The sequence below is a fragment of the Lycorma delicatula genome, chromosome 1 (assembly GCF_047948215.1).
Source record: "Lycorma delicatula isolate Av1 chromosome 1, ASM4794821v1, whole genome shotgun sequence".
Taxonomy (NCBI): domain Eukaryota; kingdom Metazoa; phylum Arthropoda; class Insecta; order Hemiptera; family Fulgoridae; genus Lycorma; species Lycorma delicatula.
This window is the reverse complement of record NC_134455.1, coordinates 378,757,240-378,781,603: the sequence shown is the minus strand read 5'-3', so window position 1 is coordinate 378,781,603 and position 24,364 is coordinate 378,757,240. Positions and strand designations below refer to the sequence as shown.

General features: G+C 29.1%; 1 protein-coding gene across 2 annotated transcripts in view; it reads right to left on the bottom strand.

Moving 5' to 3' along the window:
- Positions 1–744: 744 nt before the first annotated feature.
- Positions 745–24,364, bottom strand: part of LOC142317302 (uncharacterized) — a 310,615-nt gene continuing 286,995 nt past the window's right edge. For both annotated transcript variants that reach the window (XM_075353735.1, XM_075353736.1), the window contains 2 exons: positions 12,696–12,747; positions 745–1,404 (listed from right to left, as the gene is read on the bottom strand). In XM_075353735.1, coding sequence (XP_075209850.1) covers positions 1,210–1,404; positions 12,696–12,747 — 247 coding nt within the window. In that variant the 3' untranslated portion in view covers positions 745–1,209. The remainder of the gene's footprint in view (positions 1,405–12,695; positions 12,748–24,364) is intronic.

Below are 24,364 nucleotides of genomic sequence, written 5' to 3'. Positions count from 1 at the left end.
CTATTTCATATTATTACATCAACAATAATAAAATAAAATTGAAATATTTAAAAAAAAATTATTCTACGCGTTTTATTTAGTAAAATGTAATGTTTATATCGAATAATAAATTTAATATAAGTTTTTTTTTTTTTTTTAGAAAATGATCAAATTTTCTAAAGACAATAGTTTAATTAGTCTACATAACTATATAATTAATACTTTCAATGCATGTAAAGAAAATTCTACAAAATAGAAAAACAAAAATAATAATTACAAAAACTGTACCTGAAATGATAGCAACAATCCGTTTATCTTCAGTGTTCAAAACGTTTTTTTTTTCATTTTTATTTTATAAACTTTTTATCAATCATTCAAAATGGTAAATCAACAGAATTTAAATGTCAAATATAATAAATACCCTGTTTACAAACATAACCTTTTAATTAATTAAATATAACCATGTTATATTTTCTTACCAGTTAACAGTCATTAAAATTTGTTATTTATTATGCTACATTTTATCCCTAACTTTTATAATTAAATAAATAAATATATATATTTATTAATTAAAGATTCAATAATAATGATAATACGTTAAGCTATTAGGAAACATTGCCTAATATAATAATAAAAAAAAATAAAGTTACATATTTTTATACGGTGATATACATAAATATGTATATATTTTATAGATATATATATTTGATCTAATATTATATAACTGAGATATTATTATAATGCATTCACAACAATAATAATACGTTTGTTTTTATTTTTTAAATATATATATATAAAAGATGGTCATCAGATTGTAATAGCATACTTTTAATAGAGTATTCAAGTTTCACAACATAATATTAATATTGTTATTTTTTTATAGTTAACAATGAAATACTGTGTGTCTGTGTGTGAATATGTGTATGTGTGTGTTAACACTCGAAAGTGAAGATGAATGCTAGCAGCAGCAGCATCTATGAACAACAACAAACAACAACAACAACAACAACAACATTAGTTAAGGATGGACAACAATGTTGATGATGACAACTATTACAAGCACAAAACACAACACCTCGTCTCTTCAAATCACGATGGCGAGTGTGAACTTGTATTCATTCTTCATTATCTTCTTCATCTTTGTGTTTTGTTTTGTTATATGTGTTTGTTTTTTGTTTTTAATTATTACAGTGCTGTCACGTAGTTCCAGTAGCATGACTTATTATTTTTTTATGGCGCATTATTTGACGATGGTGGTGCAGGTAGATTTGATAATTGTGCCAACGTTTCTTGTGATGCGTTTGCTTTTAATATCGTATTCTCCACTTCTAAATGATTTATTCTGTCCATTAATTCTGCAATCTTTTCTTTTAAAACTTCTACTTCTTCTCTTACAGCAAACATCAAATGGCTTTTCACTAAATCCTAAAAAAAAAAAAAAACACAAAAAAAATTAAAATGAGAAAAGACTAATTAAATAATATTGAAAATAATCCTTGTTTAAATTTTTTGTCTGACCCACTTAAGAACCACTAGCTCATAACTTTCCCAGCAGATTAAATTAGGTTTTATTTTATAAAGATTAGGATTATCAAGTAAACTCCTCTACCAATTTTTATGCAATTTTCAAGTAGGAGACAAAGTCCTTGGATAGTTCAACAACCCCACAGGATTGTTGTCCCAGTAAACCGATAAAGAAATGGCTTCTGGAAGGTGCTATCATGACAAACAGATGGAATCATAGTAGTGGTTGATTCAATTCGATGGCATTCATCCAAGAAAGAAGGAAATAGCAATAAAGAATAAGAAAATTGGAGGGAAGCAGAAGGACGATTGACCACAAAGAGGACTGCCTCTGACTGGATACTTACTGGCCCAAGGCCAACTTTCCTGGTAATACTGGCGTGGGATGCTAGGCATTCTTGAGGATGAACATGTTACAATTTTTGGGAGAGACTTATGTATGAAATAAGTACAAAGATTTGTAAAGGAACGATGACCTAACTCATCCCCACTTTTTTTGGCACATCCAACTGAATTACAAACTACTCAGACCAGAGATGTGTTAGTATTATACAAATTAAAAAATTAATTAAATCACTGGTTGAGATTTCTCATCACAATTTAAAACACAGTCTTGGTAAACAACACATGATGATACAAAATGCAGTAATTTTATTTTACACTGTTGATTACAGCAGAGGCTAAGAATAACTTCAGTCTGTAACAAAAAATTCTCTCTCGAGGATTTTGTGTTTCTCAACATTTAAATCCAAAAATACTAAAATCACAGGTGAAAAGTCTGGTAACTTGTTTGTGAAAGTTCCTCGCTATATTTAACCCCAACAAGAAAATACAGGGATTGCCCCGCGTTAAAAGAAGGTCCTGGGCACAAAAATAAATCATGTTTACCCCATATGGTAGCTCATCCTTTTTCTTAACCCTCTTCCAATCCTTATTCTTGATACCTTTATCCTATCCTGAGTACTAAAGATGAGGATCTTAACCCTGCTAGGTTCTTCAGGTCCTGGACCTGTAAATACCAGGTATTATGGATTGATGTGGTGGACCGTGCTTCCTGTCTTCTGAAGCATAGTAAGCATAATTAAGTGCTTATCAAATAAAGACCTCTTAACCCTTCCTTAAAATATAAATAATAATAATGATAATAATAACAACAAGAGGAAGATAGTTGTGATTGGTATGAGCCCATATTTCAAGTGAGTAAAAAATATTCTCAAAAATGGTAATGGGCTATTCTGCTGATATTCAGCAGTATTATAATTCTTTCTTCACTTGTAGTAAAGAAGGTAACAGAAAATCTCTTTGAGCATCTTATCACACTATTACATTTGCATATAATATTAAAGGACCATATGATACTGGTTAATTAGTGATTAGTTCTTAGTCAATAGATAATCAAATTATTTGACTGAATGTAACACACTTTCATCTGGCTATTTTAATAAACAATCATCTAATAACACGGATAAACATAACTTTTATTTCCTGTCATTGTTTGTTTTTATGTCATTTTAATCTGTTTTTTGATGCTGAAAACGAATATGAACTCATTTTTCATTTTCATTTGAATTCAATATGAATTTTCATTTTTCAACATATAGTTAGTACTTATATTGTAGTAAGTTCCTATATTGTATTTTGTTAGCTCATTCTTTATCGTTTAACTTTGTTAACATAATTTGTAAGCTATAAACAAACAACACTAGAGAAATAATTAAATCATATCAGTCACATATTATTACATCATATCTAATACTGAAGAGAGATCCTTCATGGACAAGATTAATCATGTCTGTCCAGGTCAAAACATGCCAGCTGAAAACAGCTGTGTTGTTTGTATTAAGCACTGGATTTAGGAATGAATTAATTTTGTTCAGTCTTATTGCTGTCTTAAGTTTGTTAACAGTGTAGTGTCATAATGCCTCGAAATTGTGTAAATGATGTGGATGCCTTTTGTTAGGAATTTGGTAAGTTTACAGTAAAATCAAATAGAAAAACATTACACCTTTAATTAAAAAAGCATATCATTTGTACTTTCAGTGTAAAATTGGTGATCAGGATAAGACGTGAGCTCCTCACACAATATGCACTAATTTTTCTATATTTAAGAGAATGGCTGAAAGGTAAACAGAAGGCTTTGCCATTTGGCGTACCAATGGTTTGGCATGAACCAATGATCATATTACTTTTGTTTAACAAGTGAGAATGGAATGCCTAAAAAATTTAAACATACTATAAAAGATCCTTCATTGCAATCTGCAATCAAGTGTGTACCTCACAGTGAAATTATTCCAGTTCCTGAGCCACCCGTGACTGTATGTTTCAAAAGCAGGATGAAGAACAGGCAACACTGAAGAAGACAACAATGATTTTGATTTTTATCTTTCAATAAGCCACATCTTATATCACAAGGTGAATTAAATGACTTTGTTAAAGATATAAATTTATCAAAAAATCAAGCTGAACTGTTAGGATTAAGACAGCAAGAGCTTGGAATTTACTTCAAAAAAATACAAAAATGTTGGTCTTTAGAAGTCGACAGAAAGAACTTTCTCAGTACTTTATTGATGAAAACAATTTGGTTTATTGCACAAATACTGAGGAGCTTATGTTGGACTTAGGACAAGTTCATAAACTGAGGACTGGCGTCTTTTTCATAGATTTGTCCAAGAATAGTTTAAAAGTGGTTCTATTACACAACGGTAATAAATATCCTTCTATACCGATCGCTTATGGTATTAATTTGAAAGAGACATACAATGTGATGAAAGACGTTCTTGAAAAAACAAATTATAAAAAACATAGCTGGAATTATAAGTGGTGATTCGAAAGATATAGCTATTTTGTTAGTCATGCAGTTAGTCTATACTAAGTACATGTGTTTTCTTTGCGAATGAGACAGCCAAGATAGGAATACACATTATGTTACCAAAAAGTGAAAGAAATGAGACAACTTAACTCCAAATGGGAAAATATTATTCATGAGCCCTTAGTTGAACCCAAAATATATTTTTACCCCCTCTCCATATCAAGATAGGACTAATGAAAAGTTTTGTAAAAGCAATGAAGAAGAATAGTCCTGGATTTTTGTACATCAGGCAAAAATTTCTGAATGTTAAGTGAACAAAAATTAAAGAAGGAATATCTGTTGGTCCTCAAATATGAGAGTTGGTCAAAGATTATGTATTTAACTCAATGTTAAATAATATAGAAAGTGCAGCTTGGGCTTCATTTAAAGACGTTTGCAAAAAGTTTCTCGGCAAACAAAAATCTGACAATTACGACGATATTGTTAATCAACTTAATTATGCTTACTTCATACAAAGCCATGGGATGTAATATGTGTTTGGATATACATTTCCTCCTCTCACATCGGGATTTTTTCCCAGACAACCTTGGAGACATAAGTGACGAACACGGTGAACATTTCCACCAAGACATTTCGGTGATGGAAAGCCGCTATAAAGAGAAATGGAATACTAACATGCTAACTTACTGTTGGACATTAATTCGGAATGTGCCTGAAGCTATTTGTAAAAGAAAAGCGTCAGTGAAATCATTCTAACACAGGTATGGCCATGCAAAATTATAAATGTTACGGATTTCAACTATATTTTTCCTTAATTTTTTTGAAGTGTATTTTATTTAAAACCAAGGATGATTGAAAATTTTTATTTACAGATCTGTAATGTACGCAAAAAAAACAATTCAAGAAATGGTATCACAGTTAGAGAAACATTAAAAAATTTTTTTTGTCTATCAGTGTAATTTATAAAGGTAACCAAACTACTAAAGTAACTAAGAAAACGAATGTAATACCTACAATCAAATATTCTGTTCTTTATTTAAAAAGGCAAAGAAAATATAAATTAGAAATAGCATTTTTTTCATAAAACAGAGCAAACAAGTTATTTTTAAATACGGAAAATAAGTAACAGTGATATTGTATTGTGTATTGTTCCAAAAATAGATGGCCTATAATGTTAAATCCTTGAACTATCTATTCAAAGTTAAATGACAATTTAAAATGATTTTTATTTTTATTAACATGATGAGAATAAACAGGAAGATAGATTGAAAATAAATAAGCAATGCACATAAAACATAACATGAAATACAGCCAACTTGAAGGATGAACAATTTTGATGTTATGAAATTACAAAAATTATTAAAATGGTGTTAAATAATCTAATTATTGTTTAAAATAGGTCATTTAAAATATATTTTTTGCAATGATATGTTGAAATTCCTAACACTTACTTAAAAATTAAAATTTAATCCTTCTACCAACAATAAATTTACAAATTATGGTTACCTTTATGATATTTATTACTTACATTCTTATATAAAGAAAATTAATAAAGTAAAATTTTATTACGATTTTCTTAAATAAGTTTTAAAATTAAGATAAGCTCAATTTTGTGCTAAAATGAAAATACTGTCTTAACAGATAATTAATAACATCTCAACCAGTCTTAAGCAAACTGGATCATTATGACTCTGATACTTCTGCACTTTGAGGAATAGCTTCTTTGAAAATGAAGGTAGTAAAGTAAGGATAGGATACAAATAGTAAATACCACTTTTAATAAAATATTTCTAGTCGAGCAATGAAGTTAAAAGAATGTTGTTTACAGTTCACTGTAATATTTGATTTCTTCCAGTGATTTATGACCACAGAGCATCAATACATCCTACCTCAAATGAAAATATTTTCATATATTTATAACTAATTGTTTAAAAATTGACCCTTCACTTCTTAGATAAGACATTATTTTCATATTCATGATAGCATTTCATTATGTAAAAAAAATTTACATAATGTTTACATATAATATTACATCCATCGTTTCAATTTTTTTCTAGGTTAATGCAGGAGAGATTTGACAGGAATTTTATGGCTGGATGTCTTACCTACCACCAAACTACTAGAAGAAAATAAAAATAAGTATGGAAATTTTTAATTCATAAAAAATCCATCCTAACCAGTATTTGAATACAGAAACCTTACAGATGAAATGACAAAGATGCTACTTCTGCCACAGAGGTCAGCGTTGTTATTCAGCAAAAAATAAAAAAATGAAAAGAATATTCATAACCGAGTTAAAATTTAAAGAAATTTATAAAAAATCAAATTTTTAAAGGCTGGGTGGGGAATTCAATGAATCTTTTATTTGTTATTTCTGTCAATGACATTTTTGATGACACAATTTTTAAGTAAAAGCAGTTATAGAATTACCACAAACTAAATCATTTATATCTATCTTGACTTAAAAACAGCTTAAATAACATTATTTTCTAATATTTGTTCAAAGTCAGCCTTTTTAAAATTGTTTAAAACTTCCTTCTACCTCTACAGAAAACTACTTCCACTCTAATGATGTCTTGTTCAGAAAAAAGTAAGAAAAACTTCTATATCATGAAATACTATAAAGTTATTATACTAGAAAATTTTCAGCAATCTGTACTTCTAGATTAGTGGAAAAATTTTTTTCAAAAATTTGTGGCCTTAATAAACTTTAAAATATCTTTCAAGTTATCAGTACTGAAAATGATATTTTGAGAATAAGTAATTCGTTTTTTATAAGCTACGTAACATGCAAAGTAAAATTTTATAAATTTCAATTAGCTCTTGGGATATAATGCTCTTCATTTTTAAAATTACAGATTATTCTTAACTCCTTTACTCCTTATCTGTAAAAAATTAGTAAAATCAATCCCCTTAATAGACAAGGTTTACATCACTAAATTTCTTGAAAATAGGTGTAACACTGAACTGCAATTTTAGTACTGTTTTCTCTGAAAATTCTTTACAGCCAAATGGATCACCCAAATTCGAATATAACTAAGATTTTTGCAGCTGTTCTTGAGGAACTATCCTAATAATTAAAGAATATGAAAATAACTACTATTTTTCAAGATCTTAACAAGATACCTTGCAAATAACTCTTCTTCAAAACATGAAATGGAAAAATCAACTTTTAGAACAGCTATTAAGTACCTTTCCTAAAAGACTACACATATTCAGGTGGACTTATATAAAGGGGTTATTAAAAGTTGAGTTAACAGTATATACACTATGTTTTCTGGTTAACTGAGAGTCCACTAATAAAGATTGCAGATCACCTAAAACATTTCATCTATTATTACATGTTGTCAGATGTATATACAAAGGAAAGAAACTTGCCGTTATAACATAACATCTGATCTAACACACCAAATCATTTCTTTTGGTATCAGTTAATTTATAACTTTGTAAGCACAGACAAAGTTTTTGGCTTACAGATCCTAAACGTAAATTTGCACAGATGATCAGGCAGACATGCATATTAATGTGAAAACAATAATATTTAAAGTGTTATTAATGGATTGCAGCAATGCTAGGAAAAGTAAGTTATTAAAGGTTAGTATATTGCGGGAGATGCAAAGAAAATTAAATCAAATTTTTCAATTATATGGTTACACAACCAAGGGAAGTGAACTGACCACAAATGATCTTTTATTCCTAATATCTTTGAAGATGAATGAACAGCATCACTATAATAAAAATCATCCACAAAATTTACAGATCAAAACTGGAATGAAGTAGATTCCAGACCATGACTATTCTAACCTTAGTATAATCATTGCTAACGATAGCAGTAATGGTCAAGCTTTCCTCATACTTTTTCTCTGAACAACTGAAATAAAATTATCAATAACAAAGATTATATAGGGCTCTCTCTTAACTGATAAATCAGTTTACTAAGATTTTAATCAAAAGACCTTTCTTTCTTTTTCCTGTTTAGCCTCCGGTAACTACCGTTTAGATAATTCTTCAGAGGATGAATGAGGATGATATGTATCAGTGTAAATGAAGTGTAGTCTTGTACATTCTCAGTTCGACCGTTCCTGAGATGTGTGGTTAATTGAAACCCAACCACCAAAGAACACCGGTATCCACGATCTAGTATTCAAATCCATGTAAAAATATCTGGCTTTACTAGGACTTGAACGCTGTAACGCTCGACTTCTAAATCAGCTGATTTAAAAAATTAATACAAAAAAATTTTGAATATTAATATTGAGATAAAAAACTGAATAAAGTAATTAAGCACTGTAAAGATTTTACTCTACTTTAGTAAAGATAAAATTGTTAAATTGAAATTACAAATAGAGGAGTTAACACAAAAATGTTATTTAAATGACAGCAAATACAAGAAATGCATTTTAGGAGGGGCAGTTCAAAAGTATGGATCAATGAGTTATAAATAGCGATTGGCAACTCTGGTTCATGCATAAGCAGTAGATTTAAGTGGTCAGTTGGAAATGTAATCACCACATTGTTGTCGGTTCATTGTTGTTTGCCTTTATGAGACAAGTGTGTTAAAATGAGTGTGGTAATAACAAATCCTGCCAGTCATGAAGTTCAATCAGCGATTAGATTTCTAAATGCAAAGGACCTAATGCTGCTAAATTTACTGTCAATTGTGTGAAATAAGTGGGTTTACCGCAATGAGTGAAGGAAAAGTGAGGCAGTGGTGTTGTGAGTTTAAAGAAGAACGTTCAAATGTCTATGATAAACTGAAAAGCAGTAGGCTAAGTGTCCGGACTGACGATTCATATGTTCATGTTCAATAAATGTGTGAATGCAAAAGTGAAAGAAAATCATCGTTTTAAGATTAGACATTTTTCTCTAGAATTTACAGAACTTTCAAAGACAATTTTGTGGAGACTCATGACTAACACTCTAGGCTATCGTAAACTATATGCATGATGGATGGTGAAAATTTTGACAAGTGCTCACAAAGATTACAGAATGAAATCTGCAGGTGCTTTTCTTGACCACTTTCACACACATGCAACTACAAAAGAGGCACATGTTTTCTCATTTTGTCACTGATGACAACAATCCAAGCAGTGGCATCATTCTGGTTTACCTAAACCAAACAAATTCAAACAGGCCCAGTCTTAAAGGAAATTCATGAAAACTGTATTTTGGGACAAAAAGGGTGAGCTTTTCATTGAATCCATGGAACATCGACCATGTCATGAGTCTACTGTGAAACACTTTCTAAACTGCATCGTGCCTATCAAAACCAACGATGGGGAATGATGAGAAGAGGAATTGTTCTTCACCACGATAACACATGTCCACACATGACTGCATGCACAACAGAAACAATTCAGAAATTTGGATGGGAGATTTTTAATCACCCTCCTTACAGTACTGATCTCGTACTCAATGAATACCATCTCTTCCCACATCTCAAAAACCTTTCCTCAATGATTCGAGGAAAGTGAAGAGTTGAAAATTTCTGTGCAAATCTGGTTACAATCCCAGGCAGAGGAATTTTATGCAGTGGGTTTGAAGAAGTTTGTTTCAAGATATTAAAAGTGTTTCAAATGAATTGGTGATTATGTAGAGAAATATAGTACCTATAAGTATTTGAAACCATTAACTGATTTTTCATTTTTTCAACTGTACTAATTTTGTTACCAATTGGGCCTTACTTCTGAATGATGTCTTGTAGGTGCAATGCAAAAATCTTTGAAAAGATTTGGTTCTACCTGAACCTGTTACTGTTACCGAAACAAATACTAAAATGCGGAAGTACTGATTAATAAACTATTACGTGTGGTATAATTAAATTAAGATAAAAATGTGAGAAAAAAAATGATAAAATTATTGTGTCAATGATGAAAAATATAGATGATAATGAAAACAGAAAACTATAACGACGGAACAAATTTTCACCTGGTATGGAAAGGAGTAAGAGAAAAAGTCCTTTGGATATTGTACAGAAACAAATTCAATTACAACCAATATTTTTAATTTCAAAATATGAAAGAATTATTTAAGTTATATGCATACAAGTCGCAAGAGAAGACTATAACTATTCTACTAATGTGCCTGTGTTTCATTGTAATACAAAAAATGTTTCTGTAAAAGTTTTGATATAATTTATAAATGTTAAAAAAACTTTCTTATTTTTATTCTTAACTATTGGTATGAGCAACAAAACGTAGTGTGGTGTATGATTAGGTCACTTTTGTAAATTCAGGTAGTTATAGGGTTACAGCGTTCAAATCCTAGTAAAAGCCAGTTATTTTTACATGGATTTGAATACTAGATCGTGGATACCGGTGTTCTTTGGTGGTTGGGTTTCAATTAACCACACATCTCAGGAACGGTCGAACTGAGAATGTACAAGACTACACTTCATTTACACTCATACATATAATCCTCATACATCCTCTGAAGAATTATCTAAACGGTAGTTACCGGAGGCTAAACAGGAAAAAAAGAAAGAAAGGTAGTTAGTTATAGGGTAGGGTTATAGTTATAGGGTAGTTATAAGGTCTATTATAATTGGGTTTTAGGTGTATTATAATTAAGGTCTATCAATTTTGTGCAGCCCTAATTCATATTTTTAAATATAATTAGACCATTTACTTACCAGTTACCCAATTTTATAATATTTCATGTTTAAATAATTAATATAAAGTGGGATTATACTACAAATAGGTCAATCTTTGTTTTTATGTTCACAAATTAATGACCATTTCATTAACCATTTTTTTGAGTGTACTCAAAAACTTGTTTAAAACCGTGTCCTATCCAAGTCAGTAAAAGGACTCAAACCACTATTTTAAATATTAATGAAAATATGTTTATTTTTCTAACTGAAGCATTATCAAAAGTGTTCTCAAACCTCATCACAGAAGTAACAGAGTAATTTTAAATAATTTTTCATTTAAATAACCTATACTGCTTTTAAAAAATTAAGTTCATAAAGGATAAACATTAGAACAGATGCTGATTTCTGCAATTTTATACAACTTTCTACTGGTTTAAGCGATAATATTTTTATTACAGAGTCATAAAGAGCAAATATGATTTTTAACTTTATCATTGTAGATGATAAACTTAAAAATTTTATCACCTTTATAAGAAAAAAACTTGTGAGAAATAGTTGTAATAATATAGTTATAATAAAGTGATATTTTAAGCATTAAATTCATTAATTATTATAAGTTGTCATTATCTTTTACAACACTACTGAAAATATTCAAAAGAAAACAAATAAGTTTATCTACAGTGAAATGCAATTATGAAAAATCTTAGAAACAAATACTGGAACTCACCTAAGCATCTAAGAATTTAACATAACAGATGGAAACAACAATCTATTAAAAAACAGACTTAGAATACGCAAATTAAAGAGCTTAATCGTGCAGAAGAAGCAAAAACTCTTGATATATCCATTTGTTGGTAAACAAGTGATTAAGGCCGACTGAGGAAGTGTGGTAAATGGTTGGAACAAGTTAGTGATGAAAACCAAATTGAGAGTTCAATATATGAAAGTAGAGTTAAATTTTAAGATTAAAGCAGATGTAAGGAAATTTGACTAACATGTCAGCTTTTACTTTATACAAGATAACATTGCCTAAGAATAGGGAGGGGCAGATAAAGAAAAATAAACATCCTGAACTGCTTACAAGAAATAAATGACATGAATAATATGCAAAATGATAAGAAAACTATCTATAAAATTTCAACAAGCTACTAAAAAACAGAGGTAATAAAATCTTATAGTAACTTTTCAAGATAGAAAAATACCCACATTCATTACCATTTGTAAAATAAAGAAAATGATACAGATGTCCAATCACATATATCTTTAAATATAAAAAGATTTTGAAGAAATTACAAACTTCCCATAACCAAATCTGTATTTGATAAACTAATTCCTGTAAAACTCAGAAATTGAAAAATTATGATAGAAGTTTCAGTCTGAGAACAACACCGTACTTAAATCAATGCTTATAGTGATATATTTAAACTTTTTTGATGTTAAAATTTAAAAGTTTCACCTCATACTTTCCAATAAATTGTAAATTTAAAAAATTCTGAAAGTATTTAAGCAGCTTACCTTACCAAACCATAAAAAAAATACAGAAAAAAAACAAAAAGTACTTGCGTGGTTAAACACATTTATTATAATTATTCCATAAACATTTGGAAGATTTTTTTAATAAAAAAATATCACATGCTTTCATATTCTTAATTTAATATAACTTTTTTTTTATTGTGATATGCTAGCTTGATATCTACTTAAATAAGAAATGAGTGCTAAATATCAGTGACCATAAAATTCTTCTATACATAACATTTAATTAATTATTATAGGTAAATTAATAATACTTACCATAGCCTGTTCGATTTTATTGTCAATGGCAACCGCACTGGTACCTGAAGCACTGTAACAAAAAAAGGGAAGCTATAATTAAAAATAAAATAAAATATCTGAGATAATAAAATGATAATCTGAGTCTATATGATAACTTAGGTCTGGTTGTTGATTATTTTTGAAAAAGTAACATATAAAAAAGGTCCTTTTATCTTGAATAGCAAATGCCAATATTTATGTATTTAGAGATCACCAAAGAAAAAAGAACAGCAATTAAATTAAACAAATTACTTTCTGATTTTATGCCACAAAATTTTCATCCTATAATAGTTTTTTAACTTAATTTATGATAAAAAATGCAATATTATAACATTTTAATGTAGTGTTCAAATTTAACATAATATTTATTGTTTAAAATCTACATCTCCCCGATCAAATTATAATTTTTAGATCTGTTGCAAAAATATCATCTTAAGACATATTATACACAGTTCCCAAATGCATAAATAAAAGTTTAATTAATAATTAAACTATTCTGTTTTACCCAGCCTTTCCGATGATATCTGATTGAAAGATTTATAATTCATTCAGTTGGAAAGGTTTTCCACTAGCCAGACAGTTTCATGGGGATGAGTGATATTGTTCTTTAAGAATTTTCTATCTGCTCCATGTTGTCTCTTTCATCTCAAAAAAAAAAATCTAAAAAAAGGTCTTAGCAGCTCATCCGGGTGGAAGTATTATTAACACTATGCTGAACGGTAGTAATGATGCTCAATACCTCCATCATAAAATAAACAATTCATTCAGGAAATTTTACATAGATTCTTTAGATACTCCAACTTTAGGTTGTTTAACTCCTACATTTAGCCCTCAAAAGAGTTGCCACTCCTAAGAGCTGAATAGCCTAGCACTAAGTGTGTTACCAACCACTAGTAGGAAACTGGGTTGGTGAAAAATGTTGTACTTGAGGCTAAAAACTTCAGTTTTTTGGGACCAGCTTGGCAGCAACTTACCTTAAAATATTTTGGGTGTGGTAATGAAATACTATAAGCTGTGAAGTATAGAGCTGTTTGGGAAAATATCAGAATTTCAGATGGTCTAAAAGATTGTGAGGAAGCAGTTACTACCTTTTTATAAAATAATAGCTTTATCTCACGGAAAGAATGTTGCAACCAATCAAATCATGTTGGAACTTCTCAATCACGATTGAAGTGCTCAGGGATTCAGAGAAATAAAAAAATTACAACAGATCTGTAATAAATGTTATAAAAATTATAAACAAGAAAAAGTATATTTGGTACATTCCAAATATACTTTTGAATATATCTAATGGGCGAGGAGATTAAAATAGTACAGGAGAATAAATAAATATAAAATTAGTTTTGTACTTTTAAATTAAGGGGACAGAAGAGATAGACAAGGAAAAGAGACAAAAATTTTCATTTCACATACTAAAGTATTAAATCATTGATAAGCAATGCGGTGTTCCCTGCCTCTCTGCAATTATCAGCAAGAAGGATGTTGGCTGCAAAGAAGGGACCTTAATCTTTCTTTAACTGAGTGGGGTTACTAACTGACATACAGTATCAACACATGAACTATTTTGTTGAATGCCAAACTATGTGTACTGACGGTCAGTCATACGTTAACATCAACCATCTGTTTTCCTTATACTGGTAAGTTTATACTGAGTATACTGAAAGATTTACTTTATCCTTGATTATGATCTGATGGAAGGGGCTTTTGTGGATCCATGTGGGAGTGGTTGGACAATAATCAGTTAAGGATAGGTCTCCCAAAATACAAATATAATAAAAATTGTTAATACAGAACATTTATGATGATAATCTACTGACTCAACTGTCATAAAGAAACATAAGTGAATTATAATGATGGGTATGTTACTCTTTCAGAATCTTGTACTGCTTTATTTAGACAATACTAGCAGGTTATACTAATACAATACTATATTTTACTATACTATTTGGTTAATGATATGAAAGTTTACATGAAAATGTATTACCTACTAGATTAACAGACATATGTAAATTATTATATACTACCGATATTCTGTTTATATATATATCACATACACTATTGTAACCTAAAAATTACAAAAAAAAATAAGGCAACATTCATACAAATTACTCTATAAAAGTACCCAGAATATCATCCAAATGGTTTTACTGTTAAAAATGTAATGTGTTAAAAAAAAATTAAAGTTATTATTAAGATTATGATAAATATCGTAATTAATTTTGCGTTTCTAATTTTCTGGCACTATAAAATTTTTCTTATGAAAAAACAAAGTGGTTCTCAAACGATAAAATAAATAAATTACAAACATTAAAAATTCACAAAAATCAAGAAAAAGAGAATCAAAATTTAAACATTTTGGAGAAGTAATAATGCCAGATGCTGTAGAAAAGGAAGCACTAAAAGAGTGAACACAGAAATTGCATTAGCGTTCAACTTAAGGTGAAACTTATATAATAAAAAATTGCGTTCACATATAGCTAAACACTGAAATTACAAAATAGTTATTTTTCTGGAGGTGTTATATAGCGCTGAGTGTGTGCAAAATTTTTTGTATAAAGACCTTTTTAAAATAGAAAAAAGAATTTAAAAAAACATATATAGACCCAATTACCAGGACTAAATTTATAAACTAAAAATAGTGAAACAGAAATTTACAAAAATACAAGATACCATTCGAAGAAGAAGATTAATTTTACAGAATGAATGAAAACAAATATTTAACTTTTATAACAGTAGAACTATTAAAACTAGCTGATTTAAAGAAGCAGAAAACAATCTTAAACTTTATAAATTTCCAAAGAAACCTGTTTAAATAGAGCCCAAATCAAAAATTAATCAAAGAATCTAAGTTTCCACGGAAAGATAAGACATATACGAGGAAAGTGGACGGAAGAAAAACAGTAACAGAGTGAAAACATGAAAAAAATATTGGGAAAAGAAAGGAAGTTCCAAACTATTATGCAAACATGATCCTTAGTGATCTGGATGAACAAAAAACAAGAATTTCTTGTAACTATAAACACAAAGTCAGCTACTAATTAATTAAAACATCTCTTACAAATTACATTACCTCATCATCCAATAGAATTTGTTATGTTTATTATAATACACATATTTTAAAATAATTTTAACAAAACATGTAACTGACTACTGTGTAAACAGCACTGACTATTTGAAAATAATATTAATATTTATTATACATGGATGGCATATGTAACATTTTTTGAATTCACCTTAATATACACATTTGCATGCAAGTAAATAAGCACTATATAAAAATATTATGGGATTCATAATATTTCATGGGTGGAATTTAACAATAAATAAGTTATGTATCTATATACCACTCCTGAAGCATTATCATTAATTAACTTAACAAGAGTAACATATGGAGTTTAATCCACTGAAAAATACACTATTTTTGGAGGGATTAGGAAATCTGGGTTTATTAGTAGAGTACTTCAGGAATCAGGCTTATTTGCAGACATTTGAACTACTGAATTGATTCTCAATAATCCCACCAAATCAGATCAAGCCGCTTCGGTTATTACAAGCATTCTAAGTATGTCAGAAGGATCTCATTTACAATCACAGTAGTGAAAAATAGGAAAAAAAGAATAAAAGAAAGGGAAAGGAATGGGTGGCAAGGAAGGAAATGCAAGAAGAGAAATAATTTCATGCAAATGAAGGCTGAAGGTTCCTCAAGACAGTGAGTGAACAGTAGTCTAGCCTAAAATTATATGAAAGTAAAATATTTTATTACATGGGAACAGTACATACTGATTAACAAATCAGCATAAATCATCAACTTAAAATTATCTAAAAAAAAACCAACTGTATTTCAACAAAAAAAAATAAAAAAATAAAAATACAACCTACTTAAGAAGCAGTACACGGCTCATAATAGAACAATTTCATCTACTACCACCAATATTATACGGCATGAAAAGTATCCAATTGAATCATAAACTTTAAAAAAATTAAACTAATTTCTGCCGTATTTATCTTTGCTTAAAAACAAAAATATTCACTTGTAAAGCAATTTGACATATCAGAATTTTCTGAATATTTTGTTTTAATCTTTACCAATTCTTATTAATTTAGAAAATTTTCCTAACTGCATCACCATTACTTAATATTTTACTATATTTATATAAATAATAACCACTTATTATTATTTATTCATTTTTGTACAACATACTACTACTCTTATTTATTGAAAATTTTTCACATTTCCTGTGTTCCTTTTTTCCTTTTTTTTTACCCACCAATTCTTGATGTGATCTATATAATACATAAATTATGTTGTGATTTAAATAAATTATTTGTTTTCTGTAAACAAAGGTTCTGCAGAATTATAAAATTGCTGAATTACAATAATTTTAGTAACAACTCATTGAATCTTTAAGTAACGACATTATATGTAATCTTTGATAAAAGTAATCCTCTATAAATGTCAAAATAAGAAAAATTATTTTGAACCATTTCGAAAAAAAAGTCTCAAAAATCAGAAAAACAGTATCAAAATTTAAACATTTTGATACCCAAATATTTTGGACGCAATTTTATAAGAACATTAACACCTCTAACCCGTACATCTGTGCACATAAGAAAAAGTCTATAACAAAACAGAAAATATTAAAATTTAGAATGAACTTAACGACCAAAATTATTTTGAAAATTACACGACCGGTTTAAATTTAATTTAGTTACAATCTATATTTAACCACAACAGAGTACAAAAATATCCACTAAAGTTACTCATGCAACAATTATTTGGCTAACGACAACGTAACCTACTTTTTTCATTTCTCCCTTCTATGAACAGTTTCACAGAAATAAATAATTAATAAACAGATGATTTACACTATATACATTCTATAAATATCTGGAATAAATTTATAGAATCAATTTTTAAATTGTGGCAAAGAAGGGTTGAAATGAAAAGTGGTACTACTTTGTAATTTCCATCAATTAAATGTAAAAAAAAATCTTTAAATAATTAATTGTACATCTATTATAAAATTCTAAGCCCAAACCAAAAACTGTTTTAGTATGATATCTTGAAAACCTTTGAAATCATCCATTACAAATACATTCTAATGACTACTGAAATTTTGATACACTATTTATGTAAAAGAAAAATTACTTGTAATTATGTGTTTATAGCACTGGAAGCAACTATTCATACAATTACTAAACATAAATATTTCTTTATACTTTTCATCATAAAAATTAGGATAAAAATAACAATTAATTGAAATATTTGAAACGAATTAACGAAACTACTTTTTTTTTTTTTTAATTTACATCTAATCCTATGATAAAATTCAAAGATACCACTCAGCTAACCACTGTGGGATTTCTGTTTTTCAATCAAAGGTCTGAATTTAAATCCTGGCCAGTCGTGTAAGGGTTGCGTGTATGTTAAACGCAGCTGTAACTAACTACATTGTTGACTGACAACCTGACATGAATCACAAATTGTTTCCAAATAGAAGAAACTCATTTTTAAATTGTAAAAAAATTTCATAACATATAGGCTTACTATGGAAAATTGAATAAATGGTTTCTCTTACCTTCTTAAATGAACTGAATATACCGTTGCAACCATCATGTAAAGGAGAGTATTTTGCCCTTTATGAGCTGCTAAAAACAGCTGGGAAAGTAGCAATAAAAACAATTAATTTGCTTTAATATGTGAAAACGATTGTTTCGATCATAAAAAACATTGATGGTTGAAAAACTAACTTATTTAAAATATAGCAAATATATATTAATTTTTACATTACTCTAATGCCCCAAACCAAAAACGTTTAGCCAAACTTTACCCTCTCAACAGAGTATCTAAGCTCTATGTAGCAGCTGACAATAACGAATAGACAGAGAAGTGTGTATTTATAATCGAACAGTTTTCACACCAATTACCAGTTATTTTCATCCTCCAGTATAAAAGATTAATCTCCACACTTGTATTATTACAACATCTCAGACAGTAAAAACTCAAACAAAAATTACTCAGACAGTACAATTAATAAATTGGTAATCTAAAATCACTTCAAGTGACATTAGTATGACGTTACTAATCACTAAAACTGTGATTACTTTTCAATTAAGGCTATAATTTTGCCAATTACGATAAAAATCAATACTGTTAAACAAAAAGTAATTGAAGGATAGAATCCAATAAATATTAATAATTAATGTATAAAAGGAAAAAAATATGCTGTAAATCAAGAAATGACTTGCATGTAAGAAACACCTGAATTGAGATATTATAATTAATATATGAAACAAGGAAAAGTAAATGAAAAATTGGAAAGCACACCCACTTGTAAGACTAGAACAATTAAAAAAAAAATTCTTCAATAAAAATCAAACTCATTAATATCTAGCATTAAAAAAAAATTTTGAATGTTTCCTTCATTTCACGAGTCAAATCTTACTAAATTTTGGGTTGAAAAAAAATTAATATGACATCGAAAAATGTTTATTAGCTTTAGTTTCCATGATATACAATATGTAGAAGTATTTTATTTTAATGGATTAAGAGAAAAATATACATTTTAATTACATATACCAACAACATAGAAAGTCCATTTGACATTTTTTTAATGAGTTACATTTTAAGAGTTCTTAATTGATGGAAGAGTACCTGGCAGTTGGTTGGGTCTGAAGAGAATCATATGGTGGCTTTACGAGATTGTTGTTTTTTGGCTTTTTTCTTACAAGTGAGTTCTGGAGCATTCCTACACAAGACCAGCAGTAATCCGCAAGCATTGCTTCATTCCAACGGCCCTGATATTTTTGTTCCGTTACAGAAATATCCTGATGGAATTTTTCTCAATCTTCATCATTGACAACTCCACAAAAGGAGGGAAAAAGTTCAAGTATGACTAGAGAAAATGGATTTTAAGGGGATTGTTGCATCCGAGTTGATGGTATTTTTGCAGAAGTATTGTCACCAATTGACTGTAGTTTTCATCTCTTTTGTTGCTTAAAAATCTATGAATGACTTCCTTTATGGCTACCCAAGCTTCCTTTTCTTTTCCCTCCAAAATTCGGTCAAACACAGGATCCTTTACAAGTTGTCAAATTTGTGGCCAAACAAAAATACATTCCTTAACTTTTACATCACTTAATGTAGGAAATTTGTCTTTTAAGTACTTAAAGGCCTTTCTTTTTCTTGTTTAGCCTCTGGGAATTACCCTTCACGTATTATTTCAGAGAATGAATGAGGATGATATGTATGAGTGTAAATGAAGTGTAGTCTTGTACATTCTCAATTTGATCATTCCTGAGATGTGTGGTTAATTGAAACCCAACCACCAAAGAACACCAGTATACACAATCTAATATTCAAATCCGTATAAAAGTAACTGCCTTTACTAGGACTTGAACACTGGAACTTTTGACTTCAAAATCAGCTGATTTGTGAAGAAGTACTTAAAGGCCTGTCCTTCTCGGTTCATACTTTTGACAAAATTTTTCATCAAACCCAGCTTTATATGAAGGGGTGGAGGAAGAACATCTTTTGGGTCCATGAGAGGCTCAGCACGACATTTTTCTCGCTAGAGTTAAGATTTCTTGCAGGTCAGTCTGCTTGAATGTAATGTGATTTCCTATCCCTACTGTTCCAAATACATAAAAATCAGCAGTATTTAGTGTATCCCTGTTGCATTCCTAAGAGTACAGTGATGACTTTTAGATCACCACAGATTTTCCACTTGTGTTCAGCATGTTTGACTGAGTCTAGGAGGACTGCCATGTATGCATAAGTCTCCTTCACGTGACTACATGACCAACAGTTATAGAAGGAAGACGACTGCTGTTGTGAAGTAATGCAGCTTTCAAACTAAGCTTGGAGGAGTCTATGAATAGCCTCCAATCAGTTGGATCATGATTCATTTAAACATTTCATCAAGCCATAATTTTGCAGCAAACAAAAAATTATTTTTCTTCTCTTCAAAAAAAGAAAGCAGATCCCTATGATGATGTTTGTACTGTGAGACCCTGACATCACATTGAGAAGATTCCATTGCTGCAGTCTTGACCCTAGAAGTTCTGTCTTCTCCTTCGACAAATCAAGATCTCTGAGATCACTCAATTCCACTTGACTTAGTCTGTACGGTTTATCATCTTTTTCATCAAAATCAGAGTCATAGGATGTAAAAGGCTTGTTGGGTTCTTTTTCTTCCATACTGTCTTCCTTTTTTACTTCAAGCTCATAATTTTGGGGTGGAGTAGAAACTGGTAAACTATCATAATGTGGAATAGGTTGAACAGCAGATAAAAGATTACAGTATTGAACTATTCCTGATTCTGGACGCTACCCCCCCCCCCACAGTCATAGCCCTGGTGGGCTTTAACAGAATATAGGTGGAGTCAAGCAGAAAGCAGTTATCTGTATGGTTTGTTGGCTCCCACCAAGCCATAGATCATATTTTATTTTTCAGCCATTCTCATAGTACAACTGAACAAGAGTTGCAAAATATATGTGGAGCCCATGACTTATCCTGGTCCCTATCTTCATATCAAAATAATGCTGATAAGCAGTCTTCACAGAGGCATTAGTTCGGGTTTCTATGATGATAATGTTATTTCACCACAAATGTAATAAAAATTATTCAGTGAATTTACACATTTTCATGGCATTTTTACCTTAACAAATGTTTCACTTCAAAAGACTTAAAAACCAGAAATTCTGCACTAATTACAACACAAACAATATGAAAGTCACAATCACAGCAACAGTAATAATGATTATAAACTACAAACAGCTAGAGAACGTTGTGATTTGTCATTTAACAGATGTGGTAATTCCAACAACATTACCCCAAAAACTAAAAATGTAGATCGGGTAAAAAAATGACATGTCATTGTATCACTAAAGCAAGAGCTAATTGGTCATTTTTATGATGATTTTTAAAATGAGCAGATAGAAATACCTAAGAATAAGCTACTTTTGGTCCTGAAACATTTTCATTTTTGGGCAGTGTAATCAAATAAACAAGAAATTTTACTTTATATATTCAACATATTCTCTATTATGTACATGGGCAACTTAACACTACAGTTTGATGAAGCTAGATTTGCAGAAGTAGTTGATATAAAATAGTGCAAATGAAATGAAGAGAAAATGTCAAAAGTCAGAAGGCACATATAATAAACCAGTTTCTGTAAATCACACAAGTTATGCAATAATGGGTTTCACTTAACCTCATTGTAAATACATAAGTATAGTCACAATAATCACCAAAGATTACACTAAAAAAGAATCTAATATTACAAGAAACCAATCACATAACTGATGATAAGAAAATAGAAAACATTTTTCTTTCAAAAAAGTTAAAAAATTGATCTGATACTCATCTTCTCCAAACGTAGATGTATTTAACTTAATCGCATTATGAGACAAAGTACAGCTGGTAATAATTCAAATACAGATGTTTAATTCAATAAAACATAAATGTAACCCTAAATAAACAACATTTGAAGCTGGGGTTCTGCAAGATCACACAACACCTGATTGATACTAACATCAATAATTAACTTACAGGTTAAGCTGTATAAATTGGTTATTAAAAACATTTCATTACCTACATTATTATATAAAAATAAATAAATAAACTTGCTGTATTGATAAAATTTCTTGAACATGGTTTCTGCTGATATATTTTAATAACAAAAAATATTAAATTTTTTTAACCACCTTACCACTAAATAAAAAGGTTATATTTTCTCCGGATCTTTTGGTTTTTTCAAACCATCATCAGGAGATTAAAAATATTATATGTCAAAAATTAAAATGAGAATACATTCATGACTGAATGTCAACAGTATACTGTTGACAATCATGAAACCTCAAAAACATTAAAAAACTCATTTTAATTTTTGACTTATTATATTTTTAATCTCCTGATGATGGTTTGAAAAAACTGAAAGATCTTTTGAGAAAATACAACTTTTTTACTGGTAAGATGGTTAAAAAAAAAAATTGTAATTATTTTTTATTGATAAAATTGCCAAACTACTCAAAAAAAAAAAAAAGAAGTAATAACCATCTTAAACAGATGTGAAAGCCCACAGTGTACAACTCTCCTAAAAGACTAGGAAACTGAAATTTGACAAAGTTATTCTTAAGCAGAAACTGTTTAGGAAAAGTAATCAGAAATCATTTTGATTAAAAACCATTAATTGATTAAATATAAATAAAAATATGTGAATATTGGATGTTCATCTTAGGTAGTTTTTAGCTTAGAAAATAATTTTTACCTTACTCATCCTATAAAGAAGACAAAATATATGCAGAAAATCAAGGAAATGAAAAGCCCAGCAAATCTTGTTTCATTATAAATATAAAATTTACTACAAAAGTATTCTGAGTAATATTGCCCACAGTTTAGAAATGTTTTCTGTTAAAATCATCTTTAACAGAATTAAAATTGTATTCTCTTATCTCCATACACCTTATGAAATCTGAAATTCAGTACATATGATTGCTCCTATATCTGTTACAGACTTGTATAAATTTTTTTTTCTTTTGCTCAAAAAAGGCATACAAAATACGAGAAATATTCCTGGAATAGCCTCGTAATGTTTCACCCATAAAATAATGATTTTGATTTACACGAGTATTATGTTTTTACATATTTTAACAAATGCAAACATAAAACTCAAGCCAACAGACAATTAGTCAGCTGTTATAAAGATTTGCTAAACACTTTGAATAAAAGCGAATGATAAACATTTATAGCGATGTACTATTACATTTTGTGAGAAAATCAGTAAACCGCTTTCTGAAACAGTGAAGCAATTTAAATGAAAACAATATTCAAGAAACATGCAGATAGAGAAACAACTTTTTTATAACAATCATTTCACGGGTACATCAAAACAATCACTTAGTGAATACACGGGTTGTTAACATGCTCATAATACACCTTGTCATCTTTTAGTGATATTGTGTTAACATGAATGACATTAAAAAATTTAATATTACATAAAAAGGGCCCCATTCCATTAATGGAGTTACCTTTATAATATTAAAATAATTTTGTGTTCATAACATACATTGGTATGCCGGTTTGAAAGAAAAAACTTATCTGTCATTAACAAGAACTAAACTCCATAAAAATAAATGAACAATAAACAAGGGTTGATAACCCTGTTGTTTATTATTAATAATAAAATAAGGGTGAAAGTAATTTAAATAATTTAACTGAATCAATTGATTACAATTAATGGTATCTTTGAAGCGCAGATACAAAAAACAAAATAGTTTTCTAACACTGAGCCAAAGAATTATATAAATCAATGATAAAAAAATTAATAAACATAATTTAAAATTCAAAATTAAGGTAATCCTAGATATACCAACATCGGATACTATTTAGTGAGATTGTAAAATTTTATTTATTTACCACAATTTGAACGATAATCTTTGCAAATCTCCATCTAGCAGGGCGTAATCTCTCAGAAGTAGTATACAACATATCAATTATTGTCAATGATATTTTTTAATAATACCTACAATTGATAATATTGAAAGTACCGATAAAAAAGCAAGTATATAAATGGCAACTGCACTAAAGATAAATAATTTTTTACTAATTTGAGATGTATATATATAATATATATATATATGT